Source organism: Patagioenas fasciata, chromosome 3 (assembly GCF_037038585.1).
Source record: "Patagioenas fasciata isolate bPatFas1 chromosome 3, bPatFas1.hap1, whole genome shotgun sequence".
NCBI lineage: Eukaryota > Metazoa > Chordata > Aves > Columbiformes > Columbidae > Patagioenas > Patagioenas fasciata.
The window spans coordinates 74,912,161-74,929,100 of NC_092522.1; the positions used below are offsets into that span (position 1 = coordinate 74,912,161).

The window sequence follows — 16,940 nt, forward strand, 5'->3', positions numbered from 1 at the left end:
CTTACTGCTGACTCATCCCTCGTGTTTTTCCTTTTTAGTTGGGCATTCACAAAATTCAGAGTATGTCACGGACCTCTGCCTTTAGCCTTATCTTACCTCCAGTGTCCTGCAGCTTGAATGAAAATCTGAAATTGTCCCCTCTCATCCCAGCTACAGCTAGTTGTTACAGTAAATTCAGTCACTTCAGATATGACATTGCAGACCTAATTCTGACTTTGCACCTGTGCATACTAAATCTAAGTAAAGGCAGAGGGTAAAAGTGGGAAGTTGTGCTCTGGTGAGCCCTAATGGAAATGGATGACAAAGAACTTCCATATAATTTTCTGTGTTGGTCTTCAGTGTGGATAATAAAAAAGCAGTGAGGGAGCTGCTGAAATTTCCAATGAAGTCAAACATTTTAGATGTTAATTCAGAGTTTGTGTTTGGCTTGGTGATGAAGATCTTACTCGCATGCGAAAGGGGGATGCACACAGAGTCCTTGATCATGAGTTTAGAGTTTCTGTTGGAGAAGGCCTTCAAAGGGCTAAGCAAGGAAAGGATATACTGCCAAAAAATCTTTCCAGTCACAGATTTTTCAACTGGACCATGTGTGGGGGTCTTTGATTCTGGTTCCTTCAATGTAAACACAAGAGGTTGTGATAGGAGAAAAGCCAATACTGGATGCGAGAAAGCTTGAGGCTGCAGAGAGATTTGTCCTCTTGGGACTTTTGTGTCTGGCCTATGCCAAGGAGTCCTGCTCTATGGGACTTAGCCTTGTTGCTTGTTCGTTTCACATGACTGAGAATCTTTGCCAGTGGTCAACCAAGGCCAAGGGTTAGGATTAAGAGAGAGTTGAATCCTAGAGCTCCAGTGTGACTACTGCTGCTGAGAGACTGGCCAAGAAAGATCAACACTGCAGAAAGGTTTGTCCTTTGAGAAATTTTTCACAAAGCCTGTGTCTGTGGAGGTCTTTGCCTAAGGTCTTACAGTTAACATTAGGGCTTGAATTAGTTTTAGCGTTAGGAGGGTGATGAACTGTAGGGGCTCCAGTTTGAATAAACCTGCAAGGGTCTGCCCAAGAAAGATTGAGTATATGGAAAGACATGTCTCCCAAAAAGTGTTTTGTCTGCCCCACGACTGGGGGGGCTTTGTCTGAGGCTCAGCACACACCTTGCATTAGAGCTAGGAGTTAGTGTGTTTGGGACTTAAGAGAGACCAAGCATAAAGCTCCAGTCTAAGTGAGGAGCAAGGGGCTGTAAAAGGGCTGCCGAAGGAATGGTAGGATGACAAAAAAATGTTTCCCCTATGAGCTTTTTCATCTAGACTATGGCTGGGAATCCTTTTGTTTGGGTTTAAGTCTAGGTGTTGGATAGAGTTAATTTTAGGAGATAAACAGAAGTTCTCAGGTTAGTTGAGATCTTCTGTTAAATCTTTAATCCCTTCCTCAAATGAGCACATTGCAGTGATGATAGTGACGTGATCAGATGGGGATATTACATTAGTGGGAGGAAACAGAATGGAAGGGAATAACACTCAAACACTCATTTCACAAACTCTTTTTTGGATGAGGTTATTTGTGGTGTGGTGTTTTTTTTTTTTTTTTTCCTGTTGTTTGTTTTTGGTTTTGGTTTGTTTGTTTGTTTGTTTGTTCCACTGGGGTTTTATCCTCTTCTAGGCATGTTGTCAGGCACTGGAAACTTTGCCAGTTGTATAGCATTGCAGAACTTTGGCTGTCTATCTTTCTTTGTTCTAGTGATTCTGTCAGTGGCTACAAGAAAGAAAAAAAAAAAGCAGGAGTAGAACTAACTATTTTTATTTTTGTAGATTTTTATGTAGCAAAGCACAGGGAGACACAAAGCTGAGCCAGGTAAATGGGGCTCTGACATTTAGACAGAGGTCAGCAGTGTGCTGTAACCTGAAGGACAGAGGGCTTCAGAGCAAAATTGGTGGTGGAGCCAAACAACACCATCAACTTCTGTTGAACTTGTGACTCAATTTTGATTCAAGCTGAACCGAATGGGGAGGCAGGGATAAGCATAGATGGCATGATCTCAATTTCTTGAAAAAGATGCCCTTAAAGAATAGCCACCGGGATTCACCTTGATGAAGACATATTCTTTCATTTACTTGAAGAGAAGGATCATAGGATAGGAATATGGGTCTCAGCAACGGTAGTGACACAGTCAGGGAACAGCCCACGACAAAGCCTGCCGTATGTCCATCAGCTGTTGATCCTGTGGTTGAAAACCTGCAAGTAGAATTGATGACTAGTAGAGATGGGATCACTATGCTCTGAATGATCACAAGAAACCTCACTGGTACCTGAGTATTGGGCATCATCTGCACCAAGTAAGGACTGTGTTTATTATGGACCTACATGAAGGTCACGTTATCTGTCCCCAAAGTAAGTCCTCTTACATATGGTGGCCAGAAATGAGGTGGAAGGAGCCTGGAATTATTAATGAAAGGGTCCTGAGAGCTATCGATGATGCTGGAAAAAAGGGATTTTGAGAAAGCTGCTAGAAACAATAGCCAAAATGCCTATTCAGCATCCTACACTGAAAAGGAAGAGAGAATGGGGTGTTGGATACAGTTCTGGCCAAGAAAGCATGCTCTTGGGTTTCACTGACAGAAAAGTACTACCTCTGTGCTAACCAGACAACTCCTACTAGAAATGGAAACTTATGTCTGAATACAATCATTTGTGCCATACCTGGTAATCTTGCATTGATAATTGTAATCCAAAGTGATCTGACTGTAAGTTGAAGTTCAAAGTGAAGCTGTGTATGAATTGCTAGTTCAACCTTCTTTTGAACTGCCTAGTGCCAATGTAGCAGACTGAAGTCAGAGAAAGTGCTAGTTAAATAATTCGTGCAATGAATGGTGCTCGATGTCTTAGTCCTGTTTTTTCTAATTATTCTGTTTCCAAATCTCCATCTAACTTTGAGCTATAAAAACTGAATAGATTTACTAAGGATTTGGTGTTGTTTTGGTCTGACCTTCCTGTCCCACAGAACAATATCTCATGGTGAGAAATTACTTTAATTCCCTATTACTCTTTAGAGTACCTTTTTTTTTTTTCCTATAAAATACGCACTTTTAGATTAAGTAAAATATTAAGCCTTTTGAAATGTAAGTTCAATCACTAGAAATTGAAATAAGCCTTTCACACTTTATAAAAGGAATTAAAACTACCATTTATAGTGGAAAAAGTACTATAAATTTGGGTGTGCTTTTCTAAAAAAGAAGAATAACAAATTAAATTATTTGCTTTGAGGTTAAGGGCTTATTTTTCACAATGAATATTGCTTTTGGTACTGTATGATTATTATTGCCAACCTAATGACTTTGAACTAAGAATCCCATACTCAAATGCTATAAAAGTAATTTTCATTATATTTTTCTGAAACATTTTAACCAGATCATATAAAGTCAGGCAAATGAAGTAGTAGACAATGTGTGTCCACTTTGCACTCTCCAGAGTAATTGTTTCAGTTACACTTACCTTTGCAAATACTGCTGCTCTAATTATCTTATTTTGCAAGTCAGGCTCTTTTCAATTGCTAAGTTTATCTGGAGTCAGAACCTACATGTTATATATCCTCCATGTAATCTTTAATGGCAAATTCATAATGATTTAAATGAAGCTTTTTCTGATAGAAGAAAAATAAACATAGCATTTGAAATATTTTGAAGTCAAAGGACCAGATACATAAGGCTAATTACAATATGCACTTAAGGTGGTGTTGGGTGGTTTAATCTATCTATCTATCTATCTATCTATCTATCTATCTATCTATCTATCTATCTATCTATCTATTTTTCCCCAAAATAATACTCTGTATTGTAGACATGATCTTACATACACGTGTAATATTGTTTTAAATTGTAATTCCCAAACAAACCAATAATTTCCTTTTCTTGCATACATGGCATTACTGCTCATGTTTTCAGCTTTAGCAATATGAGCTACTAGCAGTGTATATACAAATACTGGGTCACATAAAGACTATGCTTTTAACTCTCCAGAACATGAAATTCAACCTTACTAATTGGAAGCTCTTTTGTCTTTGGTACAAAATGGAATCTTTTTGAGAGGATGCTATCCTCTTAATCCATGAAGAAAGGAGACACAAAATTAAGCACCTTTTCTTATACACTCTCATGAAAATCAGCCATTTTGGAGATTACTAAGTGAAATCTTACAATTCAAGGAGAAAAATATCACTTCAATTTGTTTTTTTCAGATAATAGTTTATTAGTTTTCAGATGTTTTTTGTTGTGTAGTTGTTTTTAGAAATTTCAGAAAGGTTATAATTAAATTTTTAGGTTAGACAAATTTTCTTTGAGACTTGCATAGAGTTGAACTTGTGCGATGTCCTCTCATTCCTTTGATGAGAAACTCAGTCAAGGATTTGAACAGTTACTGATTGCTCAGTTTCCTACGGTCAAATTAATGAATTAATTTAATTAAATAGTTTAATTAATTAACATGTTTAATGAATTAAAATTATTACTAACACATTCCAGCTTTCTAACGAGATTCCTTTCCTGGTAAAATAGGTATCAAGGACTATTTTATCCAAATTATCTTCAAATCAGAGGACACAAATTCAGTCCAGAATATCTGGATTTCGTTTTATTAGTGTAGGTTAGCACCATCTGTATTTGCCTCTTTTTATTTTCTCTTTATTCATACAAAACCATTTTTCATTCCTCATGCTTACTCAGCCAAGGTGTCACCCAGTGTTGTTTATTTCCTCCATTCCTCTTGATGATTACAAGTGTTACACATACTGAAGTAGTTTGTTGATGGCTCCTTCTGTACTTTTCCCTAGTAATTGACAAATAAAGTAGTTAGCTGAATAGGCAACTTACTTCTGGTATGATACATTGTTAAGTTTACATAATAGGTTCAGCTATGATTAATTTAAAAGGAGTTCTCCCGTGAGTATACGGTATATTTCTGTTAACTATTAATCATCATTTTCTTCAAACAAGGGGTGGAGCTAATCTGGGAAAGAGTTTTGTGTGTTTGTTGGATGGAAGCCGAATGCCACTCCTGTTGAAAATGCTGACTCATCTCACTCTTATTTCCATTTAATTTACACTCGACACAAAGCAGCAAAGGAGCTAAGAGGAGCAAACTAAAACCATGGCTTGAACGATTCCTTGTAAAATGCATGGTTTAGTGAGAAAATAAAAATATATTTAAAGAGCGTAGATACAAGTAGATTTTCTTGGAACAGGGATGTTAAGATGTTTGCCGTGACTTGAGAGACATGTTGGTTTTGTTTGTTTACCAGCAGCAGAGCTAAAAAATTGCCTATAACTCATTTTAGAAATTGATGTGGCAGTGAAATGGGGTAGGCTGCAGGGTGGTTTACCTCTTGGAACCTGAGAACTCTTCTGCAGTTTCAGGGATCTTTGACTTTTAAGATATTGGGGTGTTAGCACATACCTGCACCTCTGTGTAGTTCAAGTGGCATCAATGAACTTGGCATCAATTTCTGCCACAGTAGCCTTGGCAAAATATCTTGGTGAATTTTTCCTGGGACAAGGCCAGTCTATCACTTCTGAGTTCTTGTTCCCATGAAATCTGTAGGACTTCCCATCAGCAGTAAAATCAAGACTTCTCTCAAATGTGTAAGCAATATTTTCTAGCAATAAATTTGTTGTATAGTTCTTGTGGTCTTTTTTTTTTTTTTCCCCATGCTATTGGAATTTAATTAGCATAGAACAGATTATCTTTTAGTAAATAGACAGCGTGTTTATAAACCTAAATTATCTTCCTGATACGTTTCACTGACTGGTAAAATTAATGTTTTTCATTTGTTCAGATGGTTTTTTGGCCCAATCAAACGAGCAGATGCCGAGAGACAACTGTCACAACCTGGAAACCGGGCAGGAGCCTTCCTAATCCGAGAAAGCGAGAGTCTAAAAGGCGAATACTCACTTTCAGGTATATTCTAGTTTTTCATCCTAAGCAATATTGTAAAAATTTCTCAGGTGATCTGGACTTTTTAATTTTTGAGAATGATAAATTGCAGGCATGAAAATGAAATTAAGTTCATGATAATATTTGTTTCCCAGGAGACACATAAAGAAAACTTGGCAAGGTGTCATTTAGGTTGCTACTAACATTTATTTTGTAGGCTTTGTTTATTAGTATTCTCAGAACAGCAATTAACTTTCTTATGCTTAGTACTTCTAGTGCAGCAGCTGCCTTAAAATATGAACTGTTTTCATTATTAAAATGCCAAAAAATACATTACAGTTGTACACTACTCTTCATTTAGTACACAAAATAAAAATTAAACCATGTTGACAGATATCTGCAGTTTAAGAAAATCAGATTTCTGCTAGAGCACACCCTTATGTTTATATTTATTTGTTTTCGGGGGCAAAAATATAGGAAGATCTTCAAAGCTCTACTTTAGAATAATCATATTTTATTTAAAAGTTGGTTGTAAACATCAGTATAAAGTTAGATTTATAATGTGTTTTAAAATGTATTTGAAGCCCTTTATTTGAATAAGGAGACTTATTTGATAATGATTTTACTTACATTTACGCACATGTCATTTATTTAATGTCATGGTACTTTCTGTATTAAATAATTACATGATTGTGCAGTGATTGTTTCCTGTGAACATGTTTTATCAAACTTGTCATACAAGTGTGAGTCAAGAGTACAATGTTGTCCCTGAGACAACAGGGTTATACACCCAAACTTCCTAATGCGCTCTACCTGTATAGTTCCATACACCAGTGAAGAGTCTTGATGTTTGTGAATGAACTGTAAGTTGCCACGTGCAGAATTATGTCAGTAAAATGAGAGGCGCCTTATACATAACCAGATTCTTTTCTATTGATTCCTCTTCTACCTGGATGTTTATGTATCAGTCATCTTCTGAGCATTACGCAGAAACACATTAAGCAGCTTAATGAACTTTTGACACATTTTTGTTTTCTCTTACTGAATCATAAGTAAAGTGTATATACCTGCAACGTCCTGTGGTAATGGAAAAGTTGTTTTTTATTGCCAAGACAAAGAAATATATGTTACCTGTGGGGTGAAATACAGGGAAGTTTCTGAAATCCATATGATATTTACAGTTCATTCCATAGGCTTCAGTTTGCCCTCAAGGAAGTTTGTTCTTGCAAAGAAGTGCTAAGAAAACTAACATCAGCAAGGAATCAGGCTGCTCCCAGACTGTGACTGAACTGACCTCCATGTGTGCATCCTTTTATCCAAAGGCTCTGTGATAGCCACAGACGTTTCAAAATGCTTTCCCTCTGTATGACAGCATATCCCTGTCTTACATGGTTTCAACTTCCATCAAGTGTTCATCTGTGAACTGTTTTAATCCAAGGACTGGGCTAGACTGATAACAGTGGGATGTTATGCAGGAAAGGATAAACAGGCCTTCATTATCTGCTGAATACTGGCACTTGAATATATGACACTTTACTAAAAATCAATGAAAAATCCTGTGTTTGTGCACCTGAGGGGGGAAATGCAATTTCTTTTTGTTATTCTCCAACTGTTACCTTCTAGGAAAGATTCAAAATCTTAATTCTCCATTGTGCATCCTGACTACTTCTTTAACAGAAGGGCAGCTGTACATTATTTAAACTATGAAATACTGCAGAAAAAAATCCAAGAGAATGAAAATAAATATTAGACCAGCATTTGTGGATGGATGAGATCGTCCTTTGATGCTGCTATTTAATTTTTTCCTTATAAATCATGGATAGAAACTATATTCTATCTGATTTAGTATGTTTGATTCAATTATAAAAGCTTGCGGTAGATATTTTTCAGGTTTCTGTATGAGCTTGTTTGGGAATAGGAGATTTGATGATGGCTGATAACAGCAAGATATGAAACCATCAGTGTGGATTTCTTCCGTGCTGGTTTGTTTGATGAAGGGAGAGAAGTGTGATGCTGAAGAACATAATATACGTGGAGGAAAGGCTCCAGCTACAGGGGCCAGCTCTCCTTCATGCACAAACATGGGTTGCCCTCTGAGCATGTATATATGTATATATGTATATATGTATATATGTATATATGTATATATGTATATATGTATATATGTATATATGTATATATGTATATATGTATATATGTATATATGTGTCATCTCAAATTTATTAGATATTTGCGGCCTTTTAGGCAAAGAAAGATAAAATCTGAAGCAATCTGTAGACAGTGAGTATTAATGACATAATTTACCACTCCTGCTAGATCTTTTAGCAGCTTCCAAGGCTTGAACATAATTTAGCCTCAACATGCTACTTCATCCTGAAGAGCTAAATATTATTTGTTGCTTACTGAATAGGCTTGACTGAATGGCGTCTCTTTGTGTTGTGCAAGTTTTTTTACTTCCAACCTACTAGTACACATAATGGCTCTGACATTGTATGTCCATAATCTCATTACTTATGTCTACTTTTGGGAGAGCTAGTGCATTCTAAAGCAAATGATTAACTGGATTGTACTGTGGGGAGAATTAATTGGAAGGAAGGTGGTTTAGTCCACCAGATAATACAGAGAAGGCAGTTTTCTGGCTGTCTCCTTTTTGTTCCATCAGAAGGAGTTATGGTACACTCACAGCTGAGGTAGAAAAACAGTGTTTTCTTGAGGAACAGTGATTCAGGACTATTTCTTTTAAGAGGTCCTAGATGGCTTCTATCTCCATGGTAGCTGATACACTGATAGGGGAGAAGTCACCACCTGTTATTTTGCAGTATGTCCCTAATTTCTGATTCCAATTTTTGCAGTGCAGGACCCCATACTCCCATTCTCTATAGAACTCATGAGGTTTGTTCTATTTGCCATAGCTGTTTTGGTTTCATTCTGGGGTTGATGAATGACTAGAAGAGTGACAACCTGCTTTCAGAATTAAGGTCTTTAAGAAAATATTGTAACTCTCTGTTCAAAATAACTTAATTATAATAAAGCTAAAAAGGAAAAGAAGTAGAAAAGGAAGGGAGATTTTTCCCCCAAGCACCCATAAAGAGATTTTATGACTGCTCTGCTTGATTTCATACTTAGATGGGCAATGTATAGGAGACGTAATGTTAATGAGGGAGACAAATATATCTCCTTGGAGAAAAGCAACCAACCAACCAATCAACCAACCACTACCACCACCACTGCCACCACCACCACCAAATGAAAAAAAATCAAAAATCCCCAAGCCTCTACCTTTCATTAAAATGACACTTTTCACTTCTAACTTGTCTTGATGGGAAAACTCATAATTTGTAAGATTTCAATGACAAAAGACTATTTAAAGTAGAAACAGAAGCTCAAATTCAGGAAGTTTTTTCTCAGCTGTAAATGGTTAAATTGAAAGCACATCAAACTATATAGGCCATTGAGATGTGTTGCTATTATTTTGAAGTGTTTGACATTTCAAAAATAGGTTTTCCCATTTTTAAAATGCACATGTTGTCAACAGATTTTTATGTTGATGACTCCAGCATCTGGCATGAAATGTATTAAATTTTAAACATGTTGGTGCCATCTTAGACATTGCCTCTTTTTAATTAAAAGCCATAATTTAGATGTGCTCAGCTTAATTGAGTGTCATTGCCAATGACAGCAGGAGGCTCTCTACTTCCCCCCTCACTGAATAATAGTATCTGAAAGACTGATTGCATTAAATGACAATGTAAATAGTTTGTGTTTTCTTCCATTTTTATCCCTACTCCTAAAAAAGATTGTGTGGTTTCCTCTACACCAGATTGGCTTTCTGCATAGGAAAAAAACAGGTAATAGTTTGAGGCAGCAGACTGGTAGGAGTGGCAAAATGATGGCTGTAGCAGGAGGATGATTTTGGAGCAGCCCTTGCACCCGTTCTGTGCTGGTGAGGGTGATCTCATAAGACACCCTTTTCCCACATCCACCCTGGGCGTGGAGACTGAGCGCAGCTCCTGCCAGCAACTCTGCATGTTGGTGCTGGGGGAGGACAGCTGATGGGAGAACTGCTCAGACACGGGTGGTAACCGTGGTGGCTTAGTGTCTCCATGGCTCATTTGGTGAAGCTGTTGACTCTGCTGATGCCACCATAGATTTTGCTGCCCTGGAAAAAGAATAGTAAATTGTTTTATTCTCACCGTTGGGGTGGTGAAATCTACTTCTGCATGGCCCAATGTTAACGATGATGGGAAGTAGGGGGAGGAGAATACTTATCTTAAGCCAAACCCAAGAAGAAATCTAATAGGGAGTGGAAAGTCAAGGAGAAAACCACTGCAGTCTTCAAACCTAGTTGCTGTCAAACTGTATGAAGCTGAAGTTGTGATCCTGCCCTGTTAAACAGTCTGGCAGGGATGTGGGGATGACTGGAAGCACTGAGGGTTTATGTTCAGCTCTTTCCTGAGTGACTCGTGCTCTATGTTGTGTTGGGCAGAGGAGCCTCACCATGCTGCAGCTCTGTGAGTGTGTGGTGCAGGACTTGGACAGCCAGACTCAGCCCTGGAGTACAAGTAAACAGCCTCCTGTCAATTACTGCACCAATCTCAGCTGCTTCTCACCAGCAAAGGTGGTATCAGTGAAGAAATGTTCTCCAGATTCTCCACACACATCACCTGACCCGTATACTGCCAGTCATAAGGCTTCACACAAAGCTCATTTAAGAAATTATAGTACATCCTTCAAAACAACTCTTGCATTAACATCAACTGCTTCACAAGAAATAATTATAAATAAAGCAGGTAGTCAAACTACTATCACTTGGGATATACAGCTGAGACTGGATCAAAACAGTCATCCTGTTTGCCTTTTATTCATCATAAATAATAATTCATTTTGCCAGATAGACTTTTCTGTGAGTTTCAGAAAAGTCATTACATTTCCAATCTGTTGTTACTGAATTACTTTTTCCTTCATTTTGCTTCAGCCCCATTTCCAAATGATATGTCACAAAAATACACATGCATTTTATAATTAAAATATACTAACTATGAAGTGTAAAAAAAAATGGCATTTGAAAAGTGTGATGTAATTATTTTTATACTATGGAGTTATATTTACAAATATTCTTATTTCTGGTCCTCATACAGAACTGTAAATTGGTAAATCACCTTTCTCAAAATAGTACCTGTGGCAGATAGAAAATCTGATATTTTCAACAGCCCCTGTATGCCCTCTGCTGACGTTGAATGACAATTGCACAGTACAGAAGAAAAATTTTTGATCATACATGACAGTACTTAAGGAAGGAGAGGTTTTTCTCTTAAACTTATTCACTTTAAAAATGAGATAAATTATACTTCATATCAGATTGTTAAATTGCATGCAGCCCATAATTTTCTATAATTTTTTCTTCATATGATGTGTAACTGTGTATTCTTCCATTAGTATAACAAAAGTGACTACCAGAATTCATGCAGTGTTACAATATCAAGGATCTATCAGCTATAATATCTCCAGGGGAGAGCAATAACAATTTTTTAGATAATTAAGTTTTCTAACGTATCAGACTGAAGCTGCTTCTAGGATTGAAATGTACTTCCATTAAATTATTCAACTAAGAGTAGCCACTAGTCAACATGACTAAATTGAATATGCTTACTGGAATTTTGGCTACAAAAAGGTGTATTCGAGGTAAACAGCAGAAGACCTTTCCCCTGTGGCTCCCTTTTGCTTTTCAACTTTTACTTGTGTGAGTGCCCTGAGAAGGGGACAGTAGCGGTAATCTCCCAAATCAATGGGTGTGGAAGGAGCCACTTGGCCTATTGGGCAGGTGTAATGTTGGGTGATGAGAACCAGGATGACAACTGGAGCATCCTCCTCCCCTTGACAGCTCTCTCTTCACTTGTCACAGAAAAGCACGGTGTTGTTTCATTAAGTGTGAGGTGGGATACTGCTCTGATAGGAGCTAAATCAGTTACCCTTCAGAATATAACATAAGCTCTCCATTGCCCACCAGAAATGGATAGTAATGTCTCAGTCATGAAGTGTCATGGTAAATAACATCCTACATGAGAGACTTCATCCCTTTCCAGCTCTTCAGAACTGCTGTCTCTACTGATGCTCAATGTATCATTGCTACTGCTGATATGCCTTTATGAAGCAGATTTCTAAGCCTGTGGTCTCCAAAATTTTTGACTGTGTGTGCCTATCAGTAAAATGATCTTTGAGCATTCAACCCCAATATGTTTGTTTATGTATTTATTTGTAAATTATATACATGTATGTACTACTGAACTGATAGATTATGTGCATCATAAACCAGACAGAAGTAATTTAAAAAGTATGAGATAAAGATGAAATAAACAATATTTTAAAAATATTTATTGTATTTATTAATGGTACAAAAAAACCCTTTTTTTCCCACACCCCAATGGATTGTCTTGCTCACTCCCTGGGTTGCACACACTCTGCTTTGGAGAGCACTGCTCTAAGCCATACATTACAGAGCCATCATGGCAATTACAAGCTTAATATTCCTTAAATAACATACTAGGTGAGTGGCAGTGCATTTTTTGCCCACCTCTGGCCTGCTGCTAGTCTAGGTCTAGCCTCAGCATGCAGCGGCCTAGCCTTCATTCTGAGACCTCTAAAGAGCACTCTGATGGTCATGGGGAAGGACACTTTGGGTATAATGACATGCAGGTAAATAACCTACAGGAGGTAAGGAAAGAGAAGTCCCAGTGATTAGGAAATAACAGATTAGAATTAAAAAACATTTCAATGGAAAGGGAGTCATCAGCTACTTGAAAGAGAGCATGGTTGGCCTGATTTTTACCTATCTCAAATATGCACCAAACTCAGTAAAACCCATGGAGGATGTGACTGCTTTCCAGAGGAACATAGCTGTGTAGAGGGTGTATCTGTTTGCTTTAAAATGTCTGCCAGCACAGCAGCTGCTATTTGGAATTTTAACACTGATAAACAATACATTAAAACCTGATTAAATGCTTACTTTGAATTAGATGCTCCTGGCTCATCTTGGTGTCCTAAAAGATTGAAAACATGAACTGCCTCACAGAAGATTTATTTCTGTATTTTTGCATCAGTTCTTATGGTGAAAGGAAGAATCTCTGAATCTAAATGGTTGAAGACTGATAGACCGGATACGTTAAGCTATGTAAACAATGGGCTTTGGTTTGAAAGAGATATGTTGAAAATAAAATATTTTATTTTAAGGTCCTCACAAATACATCTAGAAATGTTATGATGGTTTAGCCATAAGCTATATTGACCCCTGTTATAATTCCTGGAAATTTAATATATTTATATCTTCTTAGTTTTTGATGGTGTATCTGTGAAGCACTACAGGATCAGAAAGCTGGATGAAGGAGGCTTTTTTCTAAGCAGAAGGAAAACTTTTAAAACTCTCAATGAGTTTGTTGACCATTATAGCAAGAACAGTGATGGCCTTTGCATGGTGCTCGGAAAGCCATGCCTAAAGGTAAGAGTGAATGCTTCATTATGCAACATAGATTTTGTGTAAGATAACTCATCAGATATCAATCAGAAGGTGTTAACTCCATATCTGTTTCTACCATTTCAAAATGGTGATGATCTGCTTGTTGTCAGGAAGTTCTGGGTAGTGCTACAGTTCCGTTCTTGAAGCTGACATGTTAATAACAAAATACTGTACTCTTTTGAACAAATCATTGTATGGCCGGAGGAGAAAATATGCCAAATCATGATTTATAAATGCCTTTTAATAAATGTATATGGACATGAAATCTCCAACTTCATAACTCTAGCTGTCCATAAGTAATTACTGAGACAAAACCACAAGGTTCAGGCAAGCAATATGTCACTGTTCAAAAAGCTTGTAGAGGATAGATTACTAGCTTTTAATTTTTTTAGAGTACTTCTTATTTCTAATGAAAAGTAACCAGTATATGGTCTGTATTTTATATTCTTGGCTTACTTTATCATGTTTGTATTCTAAGTAAACATTATTTATACAAGTTGTGACTTTACATGACATAGTTAAAATACCGTTGAAAAAATATTAGAAGTCTTGACTACATTATTGTGTATTTTCTTTTACAAGGTACAAATTCCTGCTACTTTTGATTTGTCCTATAAAACTGTTGATCAGTGGGAGATAGACCGAGAATCTCTGAAATTCTTGAAAAAATTAGGATCTGGTCAGTTTGGTGAGGTATGGGAAGGACTGTGGAATAATACTACCCCTGTGGCAATCAAAACATTAAAACCAGGTATGTGAATTACTCTTAAATGCTAATAATGTGAAATGTCAGCAAGGGCCCTTCTTTAGTTTCTAAATGCTACTGGAAAGAGACCCTATCCATATATGCAGCCATTCTTAAAAACCATGCACTTGAACGTGAAGGTTAGTAAAACTCAATGTCCAGATATTCTTTGCTGTTTTGAATTGCAGTTTTATACAGTTTTCTATTTCTATATGAGCTGAACTCATTCTTGTTCAACATCTATATCACATAAAAAGGCCACCCCAGCAAGGGCATCTCTTTTGTACAATATTGCTTGTATGGAATTTAATGACTACATTTCATCTGTAGGTTAAGTGATTGATTTACTACTGTTTTGACATGTGTAAAATTTCTTCTAGTGATTAGAGGCTATATTGTAACGATTCCTTTGGTAATACAGGATATGTACTACGTTAAGTTTGTATTTAAGAAGTGCTTTAATCTAGATTGAACACAATTTCTCAAAGCTTTTGGTACACAACATTAATACTCAATATTTGCATATAATATAGGCTTGTTACTAATACAACTTTTAACTGTTTTCTTAGTTATTTTTCATTAACTTCAAGTAATTTGTGCATTTTAAATTAACAACATAAAATATCTGCCAGCAGATGGCAAAAACCACATAGATAAGAAAGGTAGCCTGGAAGTTACACATGTTTTTTAAAAAGAGATAACAATATAATGAGTTTTTGTTAATTGAAAAAGCTTGTGTTGGGCATTACTGATTATGTTTCAGGAAGCAGAACAAATTCAGATCTTTGGTTTAGAAGAACAGCTAAATATCCTTGAGCCCTGCTTGAATAGTCTCCTGAACGGGGAGGAATTTAAGCATGTGTTTTAGGGCTGTCTAGTATCAGGACACTGTTTGTGTTTTGGGATTTTCAAATTGAAAGGAAATAAGTATATTTTCTCTGATTAACTGAAATTAGCAAAACTGCTCAGACTAAAGGCATTCTGTAATTCATGTGAAAGATGGCATACTTTTTTCAGTGAACTGATGAGTTTCCCTAGTTGCCTGGTAAACACAGAAACTATCTTGGAATCTTTGTCCATTTCTCTTTCCTAGGACAGTATCCACTAAACCTTTTGTGACCAGGATCCAAATGCTTATATCTATTGGCTTCTGAAACCACAAGTCCAAACCCCATCTTTTTTTCCTTGAGTCTGACCTGAATCTTTCATTCTGCAGTGCAAACCCATTACCTCTTGCCTTATATACCATGACTAAAGAGTACCTGTTATTCTCTTCCTCTTTATGGCAGTCTTGTACATACCAGAAAACTCTTATCAAATTCCTATTCAGTCTTCTTTATGTTAAAGAGCTCAACTATATTCATTGTGTAGCTCAGATGTTTTAGATGTCCCATTGTTTTCAGATGATCTTTACTGGACTGTTTTGAGGTGGTAAACCATTTTTTTTTCCAAGTATGATGTTAAAAGGAAGAACAAGTCTGGATGTGTCAAAAGAAAGATTTACTTCACATTTCTGATGTTCTAGACCTCTGTTTAAACAGTCCAGTATGATACTTTCCTTTTTTTCCTTACAACAAAAACCTAATATTTCCACCTAAGTTTATTGTCCTTTAGTGATTTAATGCCACATCTGGATAAGTCTGTTTTATTGCAGAAGATTGAAGGTTTCTTTCTAAAGTATGAAAACAATGTTGAAAGACGGAAACTAATGAAGCTCAAATGAAGAACAAGACTCAGCTATCTTAAATTTTTGTGACATTAAATTTTCTTTTAGAAATTGTCTTTCTTTCCTCTTTAAGGAAATATGTTGCAATTAGCACTAGGAAAAGATTTGTTTCTCATCAAGCAAAATAATTAGATTTTGAAAAAATTGCAGTGCATGCCTTTCTACTTATTTTATTTAGCAGGAAAGTGGAGCTGACATTTATCTCATATTGCATATGCAAAAGTGGGAAGCTATCTTGATCATATTTCATCTCTGCCTCTTAATTAATTTCAAAACTAATTCAGCCTTTTCTTTTGTATAATAGGGACAGTATATATTTTCAGTTCTTAATACAAAAACTTCTATTTTAATAATGAAACACAGTGGAACACTAGTGGCAAGCTACAGCTGTAATTTGTAATTTACCTTCTTTTTTTTTTTTTAATTATTATTATTTTATTTATTTATTTATTTTTTCGTTTCTTTCTTTCTTTTTTTTTCCCTTCCTTTTGGCACTAATCAGCCGCATGACTGCTACTAATACTCTACCTGAAGAAAAGGAAGAGGTAGTTAATTTTATATCTGAAACAGATTTTAATGTGTTTAAGGCCAAATCGATCTGTGCAGATCTGTTCTCTGAATGTTGTTCAATTCATTACCCTTTTAATGTCTTGCTGATACAGTACACAGAGAAGACAATACTTCTAGAGCGACATGAGCAGGAAAAGAAGGGTTTTTTTCGTTTCTGTAATGATAGGGTGTCCTAAGAATGTACTTACAGAAGATTATAAAACAATAAAATGATCACATAAAGTTCCTCAATAGTTTTGTTAGCTAAAAATTAAATTTTACACTGGAATAAACTTAGTGTTCACTGCAAAGTTATTTTTATGTACAGGCTAGTAAAGTACAGAGGAAGAGACCCCTTCAATACTGATACTTTTTGTACTATCGTAGTTTGGCTGGAAAAAAGGGCTTGATTAATCAATACTATTTCCTTTTTGTTGTTGTTGTTCTTTTTGGTTTTTTTTTACTCCAGTCTGCTTCCTGTTAAGGTCAACAG

At 36.3% G+C, this 16,940-nt stretch overlaps 1 protein-coding gene across 1 annotated transcript in view; it reads left to right on the forward strand.

Annotated features, from left to right (window-relative positions):
* Positions 1 to 16,940, forward strand: part of FRK (fyn related Src family tyrosine kinase) — a 55,306-nt gene that overhangs the window by 18,751 nt on the left and 19,615 nt on the right. The window contains exons 2-4 of the mRNA XM_065834074.2: positions 5,820 to 5,941; positions 13,246 to 13,409; positions 14,010 to 14,178. Coding sequence (XP_065690146.2) covers positions 5,820 to 5,941; positions 13,246 to 13,409; positions 14,010 to 14,178 — 455 coding nt within the window. The remainder of the gene's footprint in view (positions 1 to 5,819; positions 5,942 to 13,245; positions 13,410 to 14,009; positions 14,179 to 16,940) is intronic.